The 25,039-nt window shown below is 44.1% G+C and overlaps 2 protein-coding genes across 3 annotated transcripts; one reads left to right on the top strand and one right to left on the bottom strand.

Annotated features, from left to right (window-relative positions):
* Positions 1-1,770: 1,770 nt before the first annotated feature.
* On the bottom strand, positions 1,771-22,815 carry NFS1 (NFS1 cysteine desulfurase). Of its 2 annotated transcripts, XM_026503405.4 has the most exons (13): positions 22,634-22,815; positions 21,903-22,012; positions 21,075-21,191; positions 19,446-19,529; positions 13,897-14,049; positions 10,679-10,772; positions 9,874-10,008; positions 6,807-6,964; positions 6,277-6,382; positions 6,116-6,197; positions 5,365-5,448; positions 4,660-4,749; positions 1,771-2,458 (listed from the first exon to the last, which is right to left on the bottom strand). In XM_026503405.4, exons 1-13 carry the CDS (start codon positions 22,728-22,730, stop codon positions 2,395-2,397), a joined length of 1,374 nt encoding a protein of 457 aa, XP_026359190.1. In that variant the 5' UTR covers positions 22,731-22,815; the 3' UTR covers positions 1,771-2,394. The 2 variants fall into 2 exon arrangements, with proteins under 2 accessions (XP_026359190.1, XP_026359191.1); XM_026503406.4 differs by lacking the exon at positions 19,446-19,529 and having other exon boundaries at positions 22,634-22,734.
* ROMO1 (reactive oxygen species modulator 1) lies at positions 22,793-24,445 on the top strand. Its single transcript, XM_026503407.4, has 3 exons — positions 22,793-22,893; positions 23,082-23,212; positions 24,254-24,445. The coding sequence occupies exons 2-3, from the start codon at positions 23,082-23,084 to the stop codon at positions 24,360-24,362; spliced, it is 240 nt and encodes a 79-aa protein (XP_026359192.1). The 5' UTR covers positions 22,793-22,893; the 3' UTR covers positions 24,363-24,445.
* The last annotated feature ends 594 nt before the right edge of the window (positions 24,446-25,039 follow it).

The following is a 25,039-nucleotide window of genomic DNA, read 5'->3' as shown; positions in this document are numbered from 1 at the left end:
CCCAGAGCGGGTCTGCAGTTTTGAAGGCAGCTTCCTGGAGCCTCCTTTGCCTGGGAGTAATAAAACTGTCTTTCCTCTTTATCCCAAAACTCTATCTTCGTGTATTATTTCAGTTCTGGAGCACAGAGCCCGGTTTTCAACAACATGATGACTATCACCAAAATTGAACTAATCTTCCAAATCAGAAAGCGAGGAGTCAACTGAGCAAGAAAATCAGGGACTAAGTTCCCCCAACTCCAACAAGTTTTGGAGAAGATTTGTGTGGCAGACTTGCATGGTGCTAGCCCAATTGTCAAAAACAGCAAATTAGAAAACCAGGCCACCTTTTTAAACCGAACCTACACTTCTTTACATATACTCTTTGCAGGTATAGTATAATGCATTGAAAATAAAACCTACTAAATGCAATGTTGTATCCAGGACTGGCTCCTGGAATAGAAAAGGGACATTAGTGAGAAAACTGGTGAAATCTGAATAAGATCTGAAGTTTAGTTAATATTAAACGTACAGACGTTAATCTCTTAGTTTTGACAAATATACCATATAGTGTTATATTAGATGTTAAAATTAGAGGAAATTGGGCGATGGACATCTAACTCTGTACTATCTTTGCAAACTTTCTCTAAATCTAAAATTATTCAAAATAAAAAAATTGTTTAAAAACCTCCTCCCCATCCATCTGCATTTACCATACGTTCTAGCTAGTAGCTTGCAAACTTTTTTTTTTTAAAGATTTTATTTATTCATTTGACAGAGAGAGAAAGACAGCCAGCGAGAGAGGGAACACAAGCAGGGGGAGTGGGAGAGGAAGAAGCAGGCTCCCAGCAGAGGAGCCTGATGTGGGGCTCGATCCCATAACGCCAGGATCACGCCCTGAGCCGAAGGCAGACGCTTAACGACTGAGCCACCCAGGCGCCCCACTTTCAAACTTTTTTGACCATCACTCACATAATACATTTGCAACCAGGTATACACATTCAAATATATACTCAAAATAAAATGCTTAAGGGGTGCCTGGCTGGCTCAGTCGGTGGAACATGCAACACTTGATCTCAGGGTCTAGGTTGGAGCCCCACATGGATGTAGAAATTACTTGAAAATAGATAAATAAGAGGTGCCTGGGTGGCTCAGTGGGTTAAGCGTCTGACTCTTGATCTCAGCTCAGGTCTTGATCTCAAGGTCAGGGGTTCAGACCTGCACTGGGCCCACATTGGGCGTAGAGCCTACTTATAGATACATAGATAGATAGATAGATAGATAGATAGATAGATAGATAAATAGATAGATAGATAGATAGATAGATAGATAGATAGATAGATATAGATAGATGATAGATAGATAAAAGATAGATAGATAGATAGATAGATATAGATAGATGATAGATAGATAGATAAAATCTTTAAAAAACAAAACAAAATAAAATACTTAAAATATGTGTGATGTACTCTATTTTTTCTCTTTCTTTTTTTTAGTCCTGGTAACTATTCACCTACAGTCAGACCCACAAATGGAAAAACTACTCTGGCTATATTAGCCTATTGGTTTCTCAAACACATTATGCTTCTTTTAACCTCAGGTCCTTTATTCTTCCAGCTCCTTTTCATTTCTCATTCATCTCTGGTTTTTTCCATGGCTGGAAATCACATTTTTGCTTATGTAACACTTCCTTAAAAAGTCATCTATGGGAATCAAGTGGAGTGGTAGTTTGCTCCTGATTCCCAAGCACAGGTTGGAATTTTCTCTGAGACTTTCATAAAGTCACAAATTAAATAGAGGAAGGTGATTTTATTTCTCTAATCTGAAAATTAACAATTTTTAAAAAGAAACATAAATTATTAGAGTAGTGGGTGGAGTCATATAGATATTTCTAGCTCCATTAGGTCAAAAAAAAAAAATGAAGGGGGACAAGAATAGGAGACAAGCCTTCTAAGAAACTTGCTCTCAGTCTATAATCAACATGAAGAGGTGGGCTTTGGAGCCAAAGAAGAAATTAAATAGTAGTTGATTACGCTTGTTCCTGAAGGAATCAGTCTTGCTGAGCAGTAGTAAGCAACAATTAAAATGTCCACATAGAGCACTGAGGTCTCTGAACAAAGAACCTTCTTCCAGTTTCTCTGGCTCTCCCCACCAAGAACATCCATTCACCATAAGACCAGAGAAGGACTCCTGGAGAGAAATGGTGAGTGATCCCCACCAAAGGAGCTGAGGCTCAGGAAAGATAATTTTCTTGTGTTTCTATCTTGGGCTGATGGTGGGCTGATGCTGAAGTCAACTGGGCTACACCAATTCTGGTTTGAACATGAAACACCCACTGGGTATAACAAGGTACCCAGATGTGCATGGGTTGGTGAGACAGGAGAAGCCAGGTCGGCACAAAGTCAGAGGCCCACTCTTCTAGTGTTGGGTCCACTTGATGCTCTTGAGGTCAATGCCATCCTGCACCATCTCCCAGAGAGGGCTGCCAAAGAAAAGAGACATTGGGTGAGTAAGGGCTTAGATAGGAAACAACAGACATTGGTCTCTGACCCCTGAGCCCTGAATTATCTCCATTCGTTCTTGTCTCTCCACTTTCTTGCCCTGACAGACCCAACATAGTGGTTAGCAAGTCTTTCCCAGCTCTCTCTCTCTTTTTTTCTTTTTAAGATTTTTATTTATTTGAGAGAGAGAGAATGCACGAGCAGGGGAGATGGGGAAAGGGAGAAGCAGACTTCCCGCTGAGCAGGGAGCCCTATGTGGGACTCGACCCCAGGACCCTGGCATAGTGACCTAAGTTGAAGGCAGACGCTTAAGTGGCTTCAACTGAAGCCACTCAGGCACCCTCCCTGACCTCTTTAAATCCTTGTCAGCTCTAGCCTCTCCATAGCTGCCAACAAATAATAACTGAGTACCCCAGGCTCAGCACCAGTGGGGCCAAGCCAGTGGCATCAGGTTGTGGTCACATTCAAGAAGCTCTCAAACCATTCATGAGAGACTATGGGCACAGTTTCCCTGGTGGAACCAAGACCCTTGAAACCTGTGTAAGCAGCAAGTTTCAGCCTCTCTACTCATCCCCATCACACATGGACCACTTTTCAACACTTCTTTCCGGGTTTTGCTCTACCTCTCAGGTCTAGAGCTTAGCCCTAAATTACCTAGATATGCAGCACTCTTAACCAATTCCTACCAGCCTCATCTCCCCAGAGTTGGCATTCTTGGTTCCAATTCAAAGCATCTTTTGGATATTAGACCTGAGTATCCCATCTGACACAAGAACTGCTGCTGATAAATCTATTAAGTTCTGATTCCCTTCATCTTGAATGCCTTAGATAATATTCCCAGACCACGTATTACTTCAAGGTATTATGACTGTGGAATTTTGGTTTGGATTTCCCCAGTTAATTTTCTTCTACCCAGTTTTATTCTGTTCTTGGCTAATCCCTCTCCTTATGCCATGCATTCAGAGCCTGCCTTTCTATGTATGACATTTTCCATGGCTCCTTAAAGTTAGCCATCTCCTTTCTGTCCTTTCTCTTTAGAGGTCACTTATTGTCATAGACTCACATTATAAAGCTTTAGCTGAGAGATAATGAGACCAGGCTGAATTCAGTTTATAAAGGCCAGAAGAAATAGGGTGAAGATGCTGAAGCCACAGATAAGAAAAATAAGGCTTTGCAGCATGATCAGTAGAAATGCCCTTTGAGTGTGCCAGATAGTACCAAAAAGCCAAGCCAACGAGGAATCTTGAGCCTAAGAAAACTAAGCAAGCTGTAGATATTTAAGCAATACAACTAGACCCTGAGAAGGAAAATCAGAGCCCAGAAAGGCCTAGGAAAGTTCATAAAGGGAAGAAGGGCATATATCCAAACTTCCTCACTCTCAATAACTAGACCAAGAGAATCCTGAAAATTGAATTTAACCAGGATGGAGCCAGACTCTGAAAAAATCCAGAGGCCTCAATGTCCCCAGGAAGAAGTGGAGCTCTATGGCTACTAAGGGAGGCCCTGGTGGCAGCTGGCTGATAAAGCATCTCTTGACCTTGCTTATGAAGCAACTTTACAAAGAACACAGGAATAATAGTTCTTAAACTTTTGAGAATTTGATGAAAACTATGAACTTTCTTTCAAAGAAAATGCAAAACAACACAATATTTAGCATACAATTTCAGGGCTATCATGTACCTCCTGAAGTCTAGCCACAGAACCCAAATTAAGTATCCGTATCTTAAAAGGAGGTTTTCTCTACTTAGTATACAAATCACTAATTTTGTACTGATATTAATACTATGATAATGAAAAACATCTGAATTTATGTAGTTCTTTAGTTTTTAAAAACACTTTGTCCTATTCTGAAAACAAGTAGCCAAGGAGATCCACTATCTGGCTTTGTGGAACTTTTTTTTATTTTTTTATTTTATTTTATTTTTATTTATTTGTTTGTTTATTTATTTTTAAAGTAAGCTCCATGCCGAATGGGGGGCTTGAGCTCACAACCCCGAGATCAAGAATCACATGCTCTACCGACTAAACCAGCCAGGGGCCCCAACTTTGTAGAACTTCTAAATCCTAAAATCCGAGTTTTCTCGAAAGGCTAGTTTCTGGCAGCGTGAACACATAGCCTGTGGACAAGAGAGGAGCCAGCACTACAATTTCTTCCAAAGGCTCTCTGGTGCATAGTGCATACCTCATTTCTCGAAGACGCTTCACATGGTGAATGCACTTCTCCACTGTGTAATCCACTTCCTCCTCTGTAGTGAAACGGCCAATGCCAAACCTGAAAAAAGGCACAAGAGAAGAGCTCCACATCTGAACTCTGGCACCAGGGTAAATTCATTCAGCAAATACTCAATGAGTATCTATTCCACAAAAGACATGGAAAGAACATAACCAGAGTTTTTCAGAATGTGGGTCTGTGGATCACCCACATTAGAGTCACCAGAGAAGTCTTCTATACCTCCTCCAGTTCTAGTGAATCAGAATCTCTGAGTGCGGGGGGCGCCTGGGTGGCACAGCAGTTAAGCATCTGCCTGAGGCTCAGGGCGTGATCCCGGCGTTCTGGAATCGAGCCCCGCATCAGGCTCCTCCGCTATGAGCCTGCTTCTTCCTCTCCCACTCCCCCTGCTTGTGTTCCCTCTCTCGCTGGCTGTCTCTCTCTCTGTTGAATAAATAAATAAAATCTTTAAAAAAAAAAAAAAAGAATCTCTGAGTGTGGGACTCAGAAATCTTCACAACTTCCCAAGTGATACTCACTGAAGTCTGAGAACCGCTGCTCTAGAAACTTTCAAGAAGAATCAAGGGATAAGGAAAACAAGTCTGAGGAGACTATAATAGGAGATGAATAATACAAAAGAGGATGCTTTTCATATAAGTTGCAGCTCAACTGACTGACCTGATAGAAGAGTGAGCTAAATCCTCATCAGTGCCAATTGCTCGAAGGACATAAGAGGGCTCCAGGGATGCAGAGGTGCAGGCACTGAGGAGAAAGACAAGGAGCCTTGCTCAGTTCATCATCAACATCTGCTTTTAACCACAAACCCCTGGTCTTGCTCCCATCCCAGGTCCCTGAAGTCATTACATAGAGATAAAAGAGACATTCTAATCTGGTAGAGCTAAAGGGCCTAATGCTGCCTGCATTTTCTGGAATGTGAACCTAGCTCCTCTGGCCCTTATGGAAGATATCCTCCTTAAGCAAGGACATTACCAAAGCATGACAGAACATGGTACCACATGAGCTGGTTCTGACAACCAGAAGCAGCAGAGAACCAAGTGCTCACTCCTCTATGATTGAACACACCATCAGTACCAGCCTAGATGGCAGCTAAACCCTTGGTGGCCTTTGGAGCATCCTTCAATTCTGGGGGTCTGCAACAGAACTGCTAGTATAACACTAGAACACATGCATGCATCTCCTGGGGCCACAAAAGGCACAAAATTCTACCCCAGGAAGCCCTCTTAAGGCGGCAAACTTCGGCCAGTGCCAAGCCAGCTAAATAACCAGCACTTACAAAATGACCTTTACACTTAGTCAAGAGCTCTTGTGCCTGTCATCTCCACACTAGGAAGCTTAATAATCTGTTACACCACTTAGAGGCCAGGCTAATGAGGCCTGTCATAGTTCCTGTCTATCCAGTCCAACTCACCTCCCTGAGGATAAGGCGACATCCTTGAGTGCCATCAGCAGACTCTCCCCTTCCACATATGCAAAGGAGAGGTTGATACAGCCTGGAGAGAGAATCACTATGAGAGGAGGTTCAAAGTCTCGGGCTCTTCCAGAATGGGGACAGAAAGGGCATGTCCACACCTGGATAATGGTGCTCAGGGTCCCCATTCATCACCACATCTGGAAGGCTCCTCATTATCTTCTGTGTCAGCCGTTCCGCTAACTTTGAGATCCGCTTATGGTCGTACTGAGGAGCAGGCAAGGAAGGACTAAGCATAGTGACCATTAACAGCTCAGAAACACACAAAATGAAGAGCCCTGTTCCTGTGCTCAGAAGTGACTGTGCATCAGACCCGCCTACCATCCTGTGTTATTCATGGAGACCACTGTATGCCCAGCACTGAGCACAGCACCCAGCATGCAAAGGTGTTCAGTAACTGGACACGTGGTTCCAATAAGCTAGAAATGAATGAGCCGATAACTACTGAAAGGACCTGGATTTTGGGGCCCATAACACCTCCCTCAGAACAAGATGCCAGGAGCACTGGGACAACGATGGGTTTCCTAAACCTCCTCTTCCGGCGGAGGTCTGACTCAGTTGTGCTGAGAAGCCTCTAATAGGAGACCCAGCACGGGGAAGAAGTTGAGGAAGGGAACTGCTCTCCCCATACCTCCATCTCTTGCTGTGCCACCTCACATGCGGCCCCCAGCCCCACCACCAAGGGTGTGGGCACTGTCCCAGACCGCATACCCCGCTCCTGCCCCCCTCCACTCTGCAGGGCCTCCACACGCACACGGGGCCGGCGGCGAATGTAGATGGCACCAACCCCTGGGAAACAAAGTTTGTTACGAAAGAGAAAAAAAGAAAAACGCAGATGAAACAAAATATCACTTTTGAAAGGGGTCAAAATATTCTTTCAACTTTTCCTTAAGCTTGAAACTTTTCAAAATAAAAAAATGGAGGAAAAGGAGAAACATCAGTAAAAGCATAATGTTTATAAAAATTATTCAACATCAGGAAGGTAAGTACTAGGAGTAATGGTTTAAAGTGGCTCCCTATGCATTTCTGAAATGACATCATGCAATGCATCATTATTCATAAGAGCAAAATACCAGAAACAACTCAGATATTCATCATCAGGGGAATGGGCAAATAAATTATGATACAGTCCACACAATGAAATACAAAGCTGGTGTATAAAAAAAAGAGGAAGCTCCTTCTGTATTGCCCCTGTAAAATCTCCAAGATACACCGCAAGAAAACTAGTGAAATCTGAATAATCTGTACTTTACTTTAAAAAAATACATTAGGTGAAAAAAGGAAGATGCAGAAAAATGAGTACACTATGCTATTTTTTGAATAAAAACAGATGGGGAGGAGGGGAAATATATTTGTGCTTGTAAAGGCATAGAATAATTCTAGAAAAATATTCAAAAAAGATCCTCCCCCAGAAGAGAACTACATTAATGGTAGAAAGAGGTGAGAGAATTTCTGGCCTTGTACTTTTTTGTAGCTTTCGAATTTGGAACTATGTAAATATACTACCTTGGCTAAACAGAATAAATTTTTTTTAAGATTTATTTATTCATTTGAGAGAGAGAGAGAGCAGAGGGAAGAGCGAGAGGGAGAAGCAGGCTCCCTGCTGAGCACAGAGCCCGATGTGGGGCTTGATCCCAGGACCCCGGGATCATGACCCGAGCCGAAGGCAGACGCTTAACCGACTGAGTCACCTCAGGCACCTCCAGAATATTTTTTTTAAAAAGGGGCGAGTGCCTGGATGGTTCAGTCAGTGGAACATGAAACTCTCAATCTCGGGTTTGTAAATTCGAGCCACACGTTGGGTGTAGAGAGTACATAAAAATAAAATCTTTAAAAAAAGCAAAACACAAAAAACAAAAACCTCTGAGGAAAAAACAGAGAAAGATCAGAGTGGAATTAAAAAATTAGCACAATCTCCCAAAGCGTACCAAAGCTTAAAAATGTATATAACTTAAGGGGCGCCTAGTGACTCAGTCGGATGAGTGTCTGACTCTTGGTTTCAGCTCGGGTCATGGTCTCAGGGTTGTGGGATTGAGCCCCATGTCAGGCTCTGTGCTCAGCAAGGAGTCAGCTGGAGATTATCTCCCTCTCCCTCTGTTCCTCCCCCTGCTTGTGCACTCTCTCTCGCTCACTCTTTCTTTCAAATAAATATAAATAAATAAATAAAATCTTTTAAAAAAAATGTATATAACTTAAGACTTGGCAAACCAACTTATAGGAATTTCATGGCAAAATATGAGCATGAATGTGCAAAGATATTCGCAAAGTAGTCACAGGTTTTAAACAGAGTGGCCACTCGGTAAAGCTCATCTTCTTCCACACAGAACAACTTCTTAGGCAGAGACTGTAGGCACTACCAAACCTGAGGCAGTACTCCCCAAATTTATTACAAAGGACCCCAATATTGAAATAATTTATGTAACAAACTATACTCAATTAAGACATATTTCATGTCCTCATCAAATTTAAGTATCCTCACTATGTGAATCTCTGCAGCTCCCAAGTTCAGAGAGCACATGCTCTGACCCCATGTCTGGATAGTGAAGGACACCATGTTATCTAAATCCACTGAGATCCTGATTTCAGAAAGCAGGAGTCTGGATAGTGAGAGATACCTACACACATTTAAATCCTGATCAGAAATTCTGCTCAATTGGATTTGTCAAAATATATATACCTACAATAAAAGCCAATAAAGCAATGTTTTAATTAAAGATAGAATGCTTATTGGGTTTTTTATAATAATAGCTCACAGAAACACTCTATAACCTCTGGAAGCCTTGAGAAGAAGCCATCTTACACGTTTCCAGTAGCTATCACAGCTTTTTCCTCAGGGTGTATACCCCAAGGACATACCCTGCTAACACAGAAAGTGTACCGGCATTACCAGCCCTCACAGGCCCTCACCCCAGAGACAGAGGAGTTTTATGGCTACCTTCATAAAATAGAAAACAAGATTGGAGTGAAAAGAATTCTAGCGAGGAAAAATTCCTGGGCCAACAGGACCATAGGGAACAGACAAGTATCCTTGAGAGACTAACCGGAACACATTAAATCTAGGCATAAAGACCAAGAGATGTAAAAGCCCAGGGGTGCCTGGGTGGCACAGCGGTTAAGCGTCTGCCTTCGGCTCAGGGCGTGATCCCGGAGTTTCGGGATCGAGCCCCACATCAGGCTCCTCCGCTATGAGCCTGCTTCTTCCTCTCCCACTCCCCCTGCTTGTGTTCCCTCTCTTGCTGGCTGTCTCTCTGTCAAATAAATAAATAAAATCTTAAAAAAAAAAAAAGAGAGAGATGTAAAAGCCCAATCTTCCCCTAGGCTACAGAAAGACACAGGTAATGAAGGATTCAAAGAACATTGTTCTAAATATCACAGTGGGGCAGACAAGATAGCTGAACTTATCTAGCTAAATTTCATTTGACAAAACCCTTTGTTCCTCAACCAAATAAACCTCTACTTGCTTTCTAAGGATTTTCTAAAGAGACCATGGAACAATGGACTGCTATATACAGTTAAGGGCAAGAGTCTACAAATAGGCAAGTGTTTTTGGTTATTGCTAAAGGACACCTGCATTCTGCAAACACTATGAATGTACAACATCCTCTGAGAACAATGGGAGTCTGAAATGAGTTCAAGGAACATCTGTCAAAGAGTTTACTGGGAGATCTGAGAGAAGGAACTCTAGGAGAAGCTGGTACCTTTGGGACCATAGATTTTATGACCACTGATGCTCATGAGATCAATTTTCATGTCATTGACGTCAAGTGGGATTTTTCCAACAGCCTGGGCTGCATCGGTATGGAAATATACCTTTCTGGAACTGCAAATCCGCCCTGAGGAAACAACAGAAGGGAAGAATCATACCACAATATTGGGAAGTCACCTGACAGTGACCCGACAATGTACCATGAGTTCTAAGGCAAAACTGCATCTGGCATTAGCCTCCAGCCATATAGTAAATAACTTCTCGCTCTCTCTCTTCCTCTCTCTTCCCCTCTCTCCCTCCCACTCTCTCTGTCATTCTCAGCTAGCTTCCTTGACTAGAAAAAGTAAGGGCACATACAAATCACCAAATCAAAACAACCCTGATAGGTGTAAAACTATTACCTCGTTAACGCAGGCCTTTCGATATATCAGATGAACTTTTATATCCTTCTTAATTTAAAGGAAGCAAAGATTAGCAGAACTATTTGCTAATGTGCCTTAGAAGTTACAGGGTGACTCTCCTGCTCCAAGTGAGCATAATAAAGAGATCTACTAAAGTGACAAAGGTGAAAGAGGAAGAGAAAAAGGGATGGTGTTTTGTTTTGGGCAGCAACTGCAGTTAAATGAAAATAACAGAAAGAACACTAGACCTGGATTCAAATACTGCTATGCCATACACAATAGGCCTTTGAACAAGGAACTGAAACTCCCTTTCCCTAGATCTCCCTCCCAGACCACTCTTTCTCCTCATATGGATCCCAGTGGTGGACAAGCATCAAGGCCACCCATAGTACTCACCTATTTCTGCAATGGGCTGCTTCACTCCAATCTCATTGTTCACAGTCATGACTGAGACCAGGCTGGTATCTGGCTGGATGGCAGCCTCTAGTTCCTAAGAGTATCAGGAGCAAGGAGACTATATAGTACCAACAAAGTCCTCCCTAACTCATAATGTAGGCAAGCTTAGTCTTGGAAAGGGGCCTTTCACCACCCACTTATCAGAATGGTTAAAATAAAAATAGTGACAACACAAAATGCTGGCAAGGGTTCAGAGAAACTGCATCATTCACACACTTGGTTATTACTACTAGCAGGAACGTAAAATGGCACAGCCACACTGGAAAATGGTTTAGCAGTTTTTGTCTCTTACTAAACTAAACATGAAATTACCATATGGCCGAGTAATTGCACTGTTGGGCATTTATCTCAGGGAAATGAAAACAGATTCACACAAAAAACCTATACATTAATGTTCACAGCAGCTTTTGTCATAACTGCCAAAACCTAGAAACAATCCAGAGGTCATTCAACAGGTGAATGGTTAAACTGCGGGACTTCCACCACATGGACTACAACTCAGCAATAGAAAGAACAAACTACTGAGACATGTAACAACCTAAATGACTTGCCAAAGACTTATGCTAAGTGAAAAAAGCTAGTCCCAAAAGGTTACTCACCATAAACCAAAAGGTTTATGATTCCATTTATATTACATTGGTGAAATGACAAAATTAAAGAAATGGAGATCAAATTAGTGGTTTTAAAAGAACAACATGAAGCATCACTATGGTGATGAAACTAATTTGATGGTGGTGGTAGTTACACAAACCTACACATGATGAGTGAGTACAAGTAAAACTGGGGAAATGAGAACAAGACTGACTGTGTCAATATCAATACCCTGGTTGTGATATTGTACTATACTTTTGCAAGATATTATCATGGGAGAAGTGGGTAAAGGGTACATGAGATCTCTCTGTACTATTTCTCACAACCACATGTGAATCTACAATTATTTAAAAATTTAATAAAAAAAGAGAGAGAGAAGCTTTCCTACGTAAGGTTGTCAGAGTAAGCTGCAAACAACAAAGTAAGTAGCAAAAAACAAGGTTATTGGTGACAACACTGAGGTAGGGACCTCATTGGACTAAAACGTTTCTCTTAACAGAATTATTAATCAGCCTCCCTACATCTTACTTTCCCGGACACTGGTCTGTTAGAGGGGCTCAATGTCATGTTTCTCTCAGCTTCTTGTTTGCATCTTTCATAGCATTTATCCCAATTTGTAACTACTTCATTTATATGTTTGTTTATATGTTAACTGTCCCCTTCACTAGAATGTATGCTCCCTGAAGGCAGGAACTAAGCTTGTCTTGTTCCTCCCGCTATTCCTAGAGCCAAGCACTATGGCATAAAAAATACTATTTATTATGGTGAAAGAAAAGCACATGGTAAGTATTATGAGAAATAAAAAGCCAGAAAATACATGCTCTTAGTAGTCAAGAGACTTAACTTAGTGGAGAGATAGACATAAACATACAACAGAGCACAGCAGTAAAAAGCCATTAAGGAATTTAGAGAAAAAAAGATATTAATAGGGGTGAGGGCAGTCAAAAAGATATCAGCAAAGAGCTGAACTTGAGCTAAGTGGTTAAAAGAGGGAAAGAATTAAGGAAAGTGCAAAGAAAAGGAGAAGACATCAAGGGTGAGGGGCTATGTGAGAACAGGCCCACAGCAGGATTGGTCACGGCCGATCAGGGAGATGTGAAGGCAGTGTGGCTGAACCGGAGGGTTTTATGAAGGGGCACAGTGATCAACAATACTGGGACACTAGGTGACAACTACCATGTCTATTCTGAGACCAGTATTACCCTGGTATCAAAACCAGACAAAGATATCACAAGAAAACTACAGATCAGGATCCCTGATGACTATAGACACAAAAATCCTTAACAAAACACTAGCAGACTGGGGCACCTGGGTGGCTCAGTCATTTCAATGTTTGCCTTCAGCTCAGGGCATGATCCCAGGACCCTGGGATCGAGTCCCACATCGGGCTCTCTGCTTCTCCTTCTCCCACCAGCTCTTGCTATCTCTCTCTTAAATAAATAAAATCTTTAAAAAACAAACAAACAAAACAAAACAGCACTAGCAAACCAAATCCAGCAACCTATCAATCAATGTATAACACCACTGTATACATGTAATAAACCACATGACTACCTCAATAAACACACAAAAATCAACTGATAAAACCAAAATGCATTCATGATAACCAAAAACAAAAAAGCAAAAAACAAAAACAGACTTGGAGGAGAACTTCTTCAATCTAATAAAGGACATTTATGCAAGAATGGCTATAAAAAATCCACAATTTAGGGGCGCCTGGGTGGCGCAATCGTTAAGCGTCTGCCTTCGGCTCAGGGCGTGATCCCGGCGATCTGGGATCGAGCCCCACATCAGGCTCCTCTGCTGGGAGCCTGCTTCTTCCTCTCCCACTCCCCCTGCTTGTGTTCCCTCTCTCGCTGGATGTCTGTCAAATAAATAAATAAAATCTTAAAAAAAAAAAAATCCACAATTTACATCATACTTAATGGGGAAAGCTTTTACCCAAGACCAGGAACAAAACGAGGGTGTCTGTTCTCACCACTTCTATTCAACTTTGTACTAGAAGTTCTTGCCAGGCAATTGGGCAAGGAAAAAAAAAAAGGCATCCAGGTTGGAAACAAAGTAAAACTCTCTCTACTTGCAAATGACAGGGCTCCGTCTACAAACTGCATCTTAGGATTTGACTAGGGATGCTGGTATCCAAAACCTGGTTAATGAGATGAGTGAATTCACTACCCAAAATGTACATATAAGGATATGGGCCATAAAGGGAAACATTCTTCACAAAAACTACACCTCCTCTTAAGAGGGATGAGAAACATCAGTACAAGGGAGGAGGCCAGAGCTTTCCCATGGTGAGTGTTGAGTCCCTGGCATCCTGCACACACACCCAGTGGTCCTCAGACAAACCAGGAAGCACTGACAAAGCTGAGAACTCCTCCAGAGAAAAAGAAGATAGTACACACTCAAGGGGAACATATGCTCAGTTTCTCTCCCAGGCCTATTTCTCTAAGCTCGCCCTCACCATTAGATCCAGTCCTTCAAGCTCCAGCTGAGGCTGAAGACAGATTTACAGGCTGAAGCCAAGCTCCTCCTGCTTTGCCCCTCCTGACAGCAGCCACTCCTACCTTCAGGTCGATGATCCCACTCTTCTTCACCGGGAGGTATGTGACCTGAAAGCCCTCAGCTTCCAGTGAACGGCAGGAGTCCAAAACACATTTGTGCTCTGTCTGAGTGGTGATCAAGTGCTTCTTCCGTGACTTGTAGAACCTGGCCACCCCCTAGAAATTAGTGGTGGTGGAAGGAAGGAAGGTATACTCAGAGAAACAGAAAGGACTTCAATCCCACTTGAAAGAAAAAGCGGGAAAGAGGTGTATGCTCCACCATCATTTCTGTGACACCAACTGTGTATGTCTTACAATTCAACTGAATTCTGACACTAACTACCCTTAGTTAGTACAAATTCCACAGATTAAGGGGCTCAGTCCCACAAGACTAAGCCCACTTCAGATGTCAGCCACAAGGCCCAGGTGTCACAAGTTAGCCTCTAGTACTTTTGCCCAGCTGGCTACAAATTAAATAATTCAGCCAAATGATGCTCAGAACTCGCTGAAAGCACTACACTATTACAGTTCTGTTATAAAGGATAAAATTCAGGAACAGCCAAATGGAAGAGATGCATAGGGTGAGGCCTGAGGAAAGGATGGGCACAAAGTTTCCATGCCCTGTCTTTGTGAATCTAGGTATGCCACCTGCCCAGCACACCCGTGAGTTCACCAACCTGGAAGATCTTCTTAGCCTTACGGTCGAGTTTTTATGGGGATTTCATGACCAAGGTATGACCGATTAAATCACTGGCCACAGGACTGAGCTCAAGCTCCAGTTCCCCTCTCCTGCCCTGAGGGAAGTAGGGCTGAAAGTTCCAACCCTCTGATCACATGCTTTGTTCTTCTGCAGCAGCCAGCCAGTCCCTTGCAACTAAGAGTCCACCATGAGTCACTACATTACCATAAACTCAGGTATGGCCCAAAGAGGTTTATTATGAAAAACAAAAGATATTTCTGTTATTCATGAAACCCAAGGATTTTTGAGGCTCTGTGCCAGGAATTTTTTTATATAAAAAAATATATTTTTTATGATACCACAGGTAGAAAACAGGGAACGTATCTATCCTTGCATCCTAGAAAATTACAGCCTCTCTCTTTATTTCCACTTACTAGTAAAACATGCAAATATGGCAACACTGATACCCAAAGCTGCCAGTGTAGAAGTGAAACTCATACACTCATTACTTGCTGATGGAAGTAATTATGCTATAATCTCTTCAGAAAATCATTTAGAAAGATGTCTTAAGGGGCACCTGGGTGGCACAGCGGTTAGGCGTCTGCCTTCGGCTCAGGGCGTGATCCCAGCGTTATGGGATCGAGCCCCACATCAGGCTCCTCCGCTATGAGCCTGCTTCTTCCTCTCCCACTCCCCCTGCTTGTGCTCCCTCTCTCGCTGGCTGTCTCTATCTCTGTCAAATAAATAAATAAAATCTTAAAAAAAAAAAAAAGCATCTGATTTTGGCTCAGATCATGATCTCAGGGTCCTGGGACAAGCCCCACGTGGGGCTCCCTGCTCAGTGGGGAGTTGGCTTCTCCCTCTCCCTCTGCCCCTCCTCCCAGCTTGTGCTGTCTCTCTCTGTCTCAAATAAATAAATAAATAAAATCTTTTTAAAAAAATTTTAAAAAGAAAAAAAAGAAATAAAATGTGGTGGGGCACCTGGGTGGCTCAGTCAGTTAAGCCTCCAACTCTTGATCTCAGCTCAGGTCTCAATCTCAGGGTCATGAGTCAAGCCCCACGTGGGCCTCCACACCCAGTGTGGAGCCTACTTAAAAACAAACAAACAAACAAACAAACAAACAAAAAAAACCACACAACCCAAATCCCCCCACAAGCTTATAACAGAGTACTACATTAAAAGCAGAATATAGGGGCGCCTGGATGGCTCAGTCAGTTAAGTGTCTAACTCTTGGTTTCAGCTCAGGTCATGATCTCAGGGTACTGGGATCCAACCCCTGATGGGCTCCACATTCTTAGTGTGGAATCTGCTGGAGATTCTTTCCCCTCACTCTCCCTCCCCCTCTGCTCCCTACCTGCTCACTCTCTCTCTCAAATAAATAAAATCTTTTAAAAAGCAGAATATAGGGGTACCTGGGTGGCTCAGATGGTTAAGCATCTGCCTTCAGTTCAGGTCACGATCTCCAGGTCCTGGGATCAAACCCTGCAGCAGGCTTCCTGCTCAGCAGGGAGTCTGCTTCTCTCCCTCTCTCTCCTTCTGCCCCTCCCCACTGATCATCCTCTCTAATAAATAAATAAAATCTTTAAATAAAAAAAAAAGAATATAGGGGCATCTGGGTGGCTCAATTGGTTAAGCTCGGGTCATGGTCCTGGGGTCCTGGGATCGAGCCCTGTGTAGGGCTCACTGTTCAGTGGGGAGTTTGTATCTCCCTCTCTCTCTGCCTCTGTCCTCCACTTGTGCTCGCTCGCTCTCTCTCAAGTAAATAAATATCTTTTTTTTTTAAAGACTTCATTTTTTTATTTGACAGAGTGAGAGATAGAGAGAGAAAATGCATAAGCAAAGGGAGCAGCAGGCAGGCAGAGGGAGAGGGAGAAGCAGGACCCTGGGATCATGACCTGAGCCGAGTACTTAACCCACTGAGCCACCCAGGTGCCCCTAAATAAATAAAATCTTGGAAAATAAAAATAAAAAATACAAAAGCAGAATATAAAATGAATTAGGCCAAAATTATAACTACATAAAAACTGTACATTCTTGAGGATAAGGAACATAAAAAGGAAAACATTTAAAAGTTCCCCACCCCTGGGAAACCCATTCAGGACCCCTCTCACTGTAGAGAGCTTTTTTCCTTTCCTTTCTGTTCTCACTTTCACTTAATAAACTTTCATTTCACTTAAAAAAAAAAAGTTCCCTATCACTTTCTACTCTCTCCTATCTCAGTTACCCACAGTGTTGAATCCTGTAACAACAGATTTACCCATTCAAGAGACCAAGGGAAAAACTGTTACAACTATTCTTTTTTTTTTTTTTTTTAAGATTTTATTTACTTATTTGACAGAGAGAGAGACAGCCAGTGAGAGAGGGAGCACAAGCAGGGGGAGTGGGAGAGGAAGAAGCAGGCTCCCAGCGGAGGAGCCTGATGCGGGGCTCGATCCCAGGGATCCAGGATCACGTCCTGAGCCAAAGGCAGATGCTTAACGACTGAGCCACCCAGGCGCCCCTGTTACAACTATTCTTAGTAATCCCTGCCTCTAGGTTTGGGGACAGTAGAGACTTTCAAAGTTTTAAAAATGCTCCCCATTCCAGAAATCATCCCCATTTTTTGAAGGGATCTCCACCCTGGTTCTGTGATTTCAGCATTCCAAAGGTAGGACACCTTCTGGCTAACAAAATCGGCTAACAGAATCAAGTAGAGTGCCGAAGACTCTGGAGCTCCTCCCAGGCCCCCTACACCCAGTCTAAACTCAGAAAAACAAATACTGGCAGCACAGTTGAGAGACAAAGGTGAGAGGGGGTGGAGACAGTTGAACCTAGAAAAGTACACACTTTCTCAGAGCCTTGGTATTTACACAAGTGGTCCTGGCAACCAGGCCCAGTCCAATGTGATTAAGGAGCATGAAACACCAGCATGACTACTGAGAGTGGAATTTTATTTTTGTTAGCACCAAAGACCCAAAGATAGAGTGACTGATCTCAGAATGGGTGATGAACGTAGAGGTTGCTTTTAGACAACAGGCTTGAGCAATGGAGACTTGATCAAGGTAAAAGGGCCCAGAGTGACTTCCTTGCTGAAAACAGACATCAGGAGACCCACCTCAAAATAACCACAGGCCCTAACTAAACAATGGACTACTTACAACCAGGCACAGTTGCCAAAAAAGGGAAAATTCCATCCATCCCCATACCTCCTCACCTTCCCCTTTAAAAAGTAGCCCCCACCCACTGCCTTCGTGCAGACCATCTCTCCTTTGCTGTCCTGCCCACCACTCCCCTACTGTGTATTCAATAAACTTCTACCTCCTTTGTTCTGCCTCAGGTGAATCCTTTCACCACCTGTGACACCAGCCTTGACCCAAATGGTTGACCCCACATTTTGGGGGCCCCCATCTGATCGGGAGAGACACCACAATGCAGTAAATACCTGCAGAAGCACAGCAACCAATACCTCAAAATGGGAACATCTAAAGAAACAGGAGGGGCACCTGGCTGGCTCAGTCGTAGAGCATGCAACTTTTGGTCTTGGGGTTATAAATTCAGGCCCTACATTGGGTGTAGAGATTACTTGAAAATATAAAATCCTGGGGTGCCTGGGTGGCTCAGTAGATTAAGCATCCGACTCTTTAAGATTTATTAATTTATTTTAGAGAGTGAGCGCGAGCACAAGCAAGTGCAGGGAGAGGCAGAGGGAAAAGGAGAGAAAGAATCCTCAGGCAGACTTCCCGCTGAGTGGGGAGCCCGACATGGGTTCAACTCGAGAACTCCGAGATCGTGACCTGAGCCAAAATCAAGAGTCAGCCACTTAACTGACTGAGCCACCCAGGCGTCCCTTGGTTAAGCATCCAACTCTTGATTTTGGCTCAGGTCATGATTTCAGAGTCATGAGGCTGAGCCCTGCGTCAGGTTTCACGCTGGGCATGGAACCTGCTTGAGTCTTTCTCTCCTCTTCCTCTGCCCTTCCTCACCAACCCCCACTCATGCATGCTCTCTCTCAAATAATAATAATAATTATTATTTATTTATTTAACAAATTAAAAATTTTTAAAAAGGGGTGCCTGGGTGGCACAGTCAGTTAAACATTGTACTCTTGGTTGGACTCTTGGTTTCTGCTCAGGTCATGATCTCCAAGTCATGGGATCGAGCCCCATGCTGGGCTCTGTGCTCAGCATGGAGTCTACTTGGGCCTTTCTCTCCCTCTGCCTCTCCCCACCTCTAAAATAAATAAATAAATCTTTTTTTTTTTTTTAAATAAACCTTAAAAAAAGAGAGAGAGAGAAAGAAACAGGAAAAACTTGTTACAAATAGATCTCATCAGAAAGAATAGGGAAGGCTGAGAGGAGGGCAGCCCTGAAATCACGTATATAAGGGTGAAGGTGGTAACCAGAAGCAGAGAAGCAAGCCCAACTGCAAGTGGATTTTGGACTTCGCTGTGATTAGATCAAAAGGATGGTGAAAGGGCACCTAGCTGGCTCAGTCAGTAGAGCATGTGACTCTTGATCTTGGGGTTGTGAGTGGGAGACCCACATTGGATGGAGAAGTTACTTAAAAAAATAAAATCTTAAAAGAAAAAAAGGATGAGGAAAAGGGTTGAGTTACCATTATCCACTCCCTGAAGTAGCTGCCATCCAAAACACCAGTGGTTAATGGTTAAAGAGCCACATCCTTTCATGTCCAACTACCTCACTGAACTTAGTTCAATAGGAACGAAGATTTAAGATGGAGTAGATCACAGAGGGTTGAAGGAAGCTACAAATCAGAAAGAGCTATGTTTGCCTGTGTCTTTTTTCACAATAGGGTAGGAGAGGGTAGCTGGGAAATACATATATGAGCCCAAATGATGGAAGGACACCATCTCCCAAGTCAGGAAAGCCCAGATATGTCCTCTGGTTCTCTTACCTTAATTGCTATGTTGTTAGATTCAGTAGCGCCACTAGTGAAAATGATCTCACGAGGATCAGCCCCAATCAGAGATGCTACTTGCTGCAAATCAAGAAACAGAGATAAATAGCATCAGCTCCCCAGGCAGGAATGCCACTGCAGACATAGCTGGGACAGAGCTCTGGTTCAAGAAAAGCTCCACTGCATCCTATCAACTGCCCAAGAAGAAGCTCTGCACCCACCAGGGTCAGACAATGGGTAGATTCACTTCCATCCCAGATCTGAGGCTCTTTCCCTGTCTAATACAAAATAATAATAATAATAATAATAATAATAATAATAATAATATTTATTTTTAAAGATTTTATTTATTTTTCTTACAGATTTTATTTATTTAATTGAGAGAGTGAGAGAACACAAGCAGGGATAGGGGCAGAGGGAGAGGGAGAAGCAGTCTCCCCACTAAGTAGGACCCTGGGATCATGACCTAAGCAGAAGGCAGAGGCTTAACTGACAAAGCCACCCAGGCTCCCCAAAGATTTTATTTTTAAGTAATCTCTACACCCAGCACAGGGCTCAAACTCACAACCCTGAGATCAAGAGTCACATGCTCTACTGACTGAGCCCCAATGTTGGCTTTTTATGTATGTATGTATGTATGTATGTATTTATTTATTTAAGATCTGTTTATTTATTTGAGAGAGTGCGTGCACACAAGCGAGTGGGTGAGAGTGGGGGGTGAGGGGGGAGGGTGGAGAAGCAGAGGAAGAGGGAGAGAGAATCTCAAGCAGACTCCCCACTGAGCATGGCTGAGTGTGGGGCCCAACATGGACCATCTCAGGACCCTGAGATTCTGACCAGAGTTGAAACCACGAATTGGATGTTCAACCGACTGAGCCACCCAGGTGCCCCACGATACTGGCTTTTTTTTTTTTTTTTTTTTTTAAGATTTTATTTCTTTATTTGACAGAGAGAGAGACAGCCAGGGAGAGCGGGAACATAAGCAGGGGGAGTGGGAGAGGAAGAAGCAGGCTCCCAGAGGAGGAGCCTGATGCGGGGCTTGATCCCAGAACGCCAGGATCACGCCCTGAGCTGAAGGCAGACGCTTAACGACTTAGCCACCCAGGCACCCCAATACTGGCTTTTTAAAAAGGGGCGCCTGAGTGGCTCAGACAGTTAAGCAACTGAGTCTAGATCTCAGCTCAGGTCTTCATCTCAGGGTCATGAATTCAAGCCCCCCGTCAGGCTTCATGCTGGGTGTGGAACCTACTTAAAAATAATAATAATAAAATAAAAAGCACTTATTGAGCTCTTAGTATGTATAAGCATTGTGTTAATAAACACATCATCAGCAGTATCTCATTGAATCCACACAAAAACCCTAAGGAATAGGAACTAATAAAATCTCCATTTTCAATGTGTGGAAACTGAGGCTTAGAGAAATTAGATAACATTCCAAAGGTCATTTAGTTAGGAAATGTAAAAACTAATAAAATGCCTTCAGAGGGACTCCAAGACCTGCTCTCTAAATCTCTTCCTGAAAGAGCCCCAAACCACTTCCACCTCCACCCAGAGCTATCAACAAAATGCCTCCCACAGTCCACTGAACCTCTGACATCAGAACCTTCTAGGGACTTCTATACTAACCTGGCGAGCATGTTCCATGGCTGCCTCGCTCTCCCAGCCATAAGCATGTGTCCGGGAGTGTGGGTTCCCATAGTAGTTGACTAGGTAAGGGAGCATAGCATCAAGCACCCGAGGGTCCTGGGCACAACAGAACAGATCAGTCTCCTTGAATCCATAGATCACTCAGGCCCCACTCCAGCCCCTCAGACCTGCCCAACCTGCCTCAACACACTCCCAAACCTTCAGACACTGCCTAGATTGAGCCTCAAACATTCCTCCATCCCCTCAGTTACTAAACAAATACCAGCCTAATATACTCCCACTCTCAACCCACCTTAAATCATTCTACCAGATGATTATTCTACCATCTCCTCAGGTAATCTACAAACATTGCCTTGTCCTGACAGCCGTTTCCATTCCTGCCAGGAGATGTGATCTACAAGGGCCAGGAGACTACAAGAGTCCACATGTTGATGAAATCTTCCACTAATATTGAAGTGCTTATCATGTGCCAGGTTCTGTTTAAAGGGCTGCTTTATATCTTTTAATGCATTTAATACTTGCCTAAATTCACATAGTAAGTAGCAATCCAGCTAATTCCAGAGCCTATGCTTTTATTCCTACTATAGTGCCTATACTGAAGTGATTTGACCAAGGTCAATAGCTAGTAAGTAGTAGAGCCATTTCTAGTTTATTACAACTTAAATCTCCTGACTTCTGGCTCATAGCTTTTCCCACAACTTCGCAATGGCTCTCACTTCTGCAGGATCCAGTCATTTCTGTGCATTGTCATTTCTGCAATATAATTGTTATAAACAGCCTTGGGGAAAGCTGTCCCTCCATCCTTACCAGAGGAGTTGTAGCTTGCACATCCATATACAGAGGTCGCAGCACTGACTCCGCCTGTGGAGCAGTGGCTGTATCTGAGGGAACAGCAGACTGGGGAGCATGGTCTGCAACTGACAAAATAAAAAAAAAAATTTTTTTTATAAGGTATGGAGTGGCCAAGCGTGAGAAAACCTATGTACACAAGGTATCCAAGACAGCAGAAGGTGAAAGCCGGACGGAGGGGAGATGAGCTGAAAGCATGCTGGGGTTGAAGCGCAATGGAAAAGAAAACAAAACATCAGAGAACTTAAACAAACTGTAAAGGAAGGGAGAAAGACCATGATCTTGGAGGGGGATGTTGGGACAATATTCAAACTGCTTTTTGGGAGCGGGGAGGGATCTGAAAGGGCAAAGCCATTTACAAGGACTGAGGAGACAGAGTAAGATCTCCATCAAAGATTACTGGGTGGACGACCAGCATCTCTTAAAGTTGGCCAGGAGGGGTTTGAAGGTCGATCGAGCTTCCAAGGATCCGACGGCCTGTGGGGGAGGATCTGAAGGGCGACGCGGCGAAGTCAACCGGTCTGAGGGCGGGCCTGAGGAAGTTTGAGGGGTGCAGCCAGAATGCAGGGTCGGGGGTCTGGGTAACCGGCGAAAGAGGGAGGCTCTGTAATGTTCAGGTGCGTCGCCACGGGAAGGGGGAAGGTCCGCGCCTGCAGGGACGGTGGCGGCGAGCGGGACCCGGAGCGTACCGCGCAGGCGCAGCCCCCGAGTGGGCGCCTCGGACTTGGGCCCCGGAGCGACGGGCACAGCCGCGGCCGCCCGCCTCCAAGCGGTTCGCAGCAGCATGGTCCCGTAGGCAGAGCCCCCCGCCCGAAGCGGCGACAGTCCTCAGCTACGCGCTCCCGGAAGTTCTGCTCCGCGCCCCGGAAATAATTCCTCCGGCCACGGACGCGCTCCGCCTCGCGTTGAGTGTGAAACGTAGAGCTGAGCGACCGAAGCCGAGAACGAGGTGAGGTGGGGGGTACCGCGGCGCGGGGACCCGAACGCTAAGAGGGTGATGGAGTGGGGCTACGCGCTTATTTCCCTCCCTGGACTTGCCCGAATCCTTGGATCAGCTCCCCACCCCTCCTCCTCCCGGCCCTGCCCGACTGGGGGAGGCGGCTAGGCCCATACTCCCCTAACCTTCGAACCCCGCAGATGCCGGTGGCCGTGGGGCCCTACGGACAGTCGCAGCCGAGCTGCTTCGACCGCGTGAAGATGGGCTTTGTGATGGGCTGCGCAGTAGGCATGGCGGCCGGGGCGCTCTTCGGCACCTTTTCCTGTCTCAGGTGAGGGGCGCGGGTGGCGATCTTTGGGCGGGACTGCCGGACCTTCCTGTCCCGCGCCACTTGGCCGGCAGCCTGGATAGAGCCTACTTAGTTTCAATTCTCTCACTGTCCTTTAACGAGCGAGACTGATTTCCTACTCACCTTCAGTCTGGAAGGAAAGGTTGGAAGCCTCGGCGCTTGAGAATACGAGTTCTGACTCAAACTGAAAGTCAGAAAATCTACTTCTGTAACCTTAAGCACGCTGGAGTCTGGGTTTCCTTCAGTGTAGAAAGAGGTCAGTAACATCTGCCTCATAGAGTTTAAGGATCAAGTCAGAGCACACTTAGAACAGAATGTGGTATATATTAAGTGCTCAGTAAATGGTGGTTGCTTCCGTCGCTGCGGTTATTTTTATTTCCAGTTGCGCATAGTGGAACAAAGTTGAGCAATTTTACTGCACTGCAAACAGGATATAGATACGGAGCAGATAAACTCTACACCTACACCCTAGGTTTTCACATGTAGGAGAGATTATTCTTCTCATTTTCCTAGTGTAAGTTACCATTTACTGAGCACTTACTCAGTGTGAATCACTGTTCTAAATGCTGCATGTGTTCTCACAACAGTCCCGTGGTTATGACCCCCCATTTTACAGTTAGCACAGCCTGTAAATTGCAGAGCTGGGGCATGAACACAGATCTGACTCCACAATCATTGCTTTACCACCAGGAAACCATCAGATCTCTTTATTGGAGCGTATGCGCGCGCGTGTGTGGGTCTATCTATCCCGGAGGCAAAAGCAAAACAAAAAACTAGTTTCTCTGCGTACATCAGTTGCCTCCCACAAACTGAAGGCAGATCATAGGATATTCATCAGAATACCCCTAGAGACCCTGACGCATCGTTTTCCTAATCATTACCCACCTCAGGTGGGAAGAGATAGTCTTGGCAGACTTCAAGAGTGCTTGATTTACTATGAAAACAAATTGGAAAAGGGCAGTTAATGCCGTTTCTTGTATTTTTGTTCCCAGTTGGCCCCATCTTCGTTTCCTCCTCTCTTAGGATCGGAATGCGGGGTCGGGAGCTGATGGGCGGCATCGGGAAAACCATGATGCAGAGTGGCGGCACATTTGGCACATTCATGGCCATCGGGATGGGCATCCGATGCTAATCAGGGCAGTGGTTGCCCAGTACAGCTACCCCTTCCCATCAGTCCCAGCTCATGTACTATAATAAAACAAAAGTCTTTGAGTAGTCGGAGTGTGTTAAAGGCATTTTTTTCTTCTTTCTGCCTATACCCAGCTTAGAGAAAGCTGCTGAGGTGGGCCAATGAGTAGGTTTGAGGTCTCTCAAATTCTGTTAATTCAAAATTTTCCATGCCTGGAACTTTTCATAGATTCTAATAAACTCTTGTTATTCAGCCCCATAAGGTTGATGCTGTTCTCACCATTTTGAAGGTGAAGAACTAAGTCTAGATTTCAAGGTTGCACTGCAAAAGGTAGTGTTAACCCAAGTCTGATTTCCAAAGATATGTTCATCCAGAACATGTCCTTCAGATTTTGTGCAGACTTAATCAGAAAAAGAACAAGTCATCCACTGGAAAAGAAATTCAGATTGACACAATGTAGTTTAATGGCATAAACCTCCCAATTTTCTAACCAGCCATCCGCAAAGATGTTAATTGTATAAAATGATCCCCCCCCTTACACATGTCTGTTAATTGGTTTCATAAGGTAGGAACCTTGTAATAAGGTCAAGTGCCTCTCCACTACTCTGGCCACACAGTCCTTGAGAGATTGTGCTTTCATTGCATCTCAAGGAAAATGGTTATGATAGACATAAGAAACT

The sequence above is a fragment of the Ursus arctos genome, unplaced genomic scaffold, assembly GCF_023065955.2.
Source record: "Ursus arctos isolate Adak ecotype North America unplaced genomic scaffold, UrsArc2.0 scaffold_16, whole genome shotgun sequence".
NCBI classification, from domain to species: Eukaryota; Metazoa; Chordata; class Mammalia; order Carnivora; family Ursidae; genus Ursus; species Ursus arctos.
This window is presented reverse-complemented; position numbering and strand designations above follow the sequence as displayed.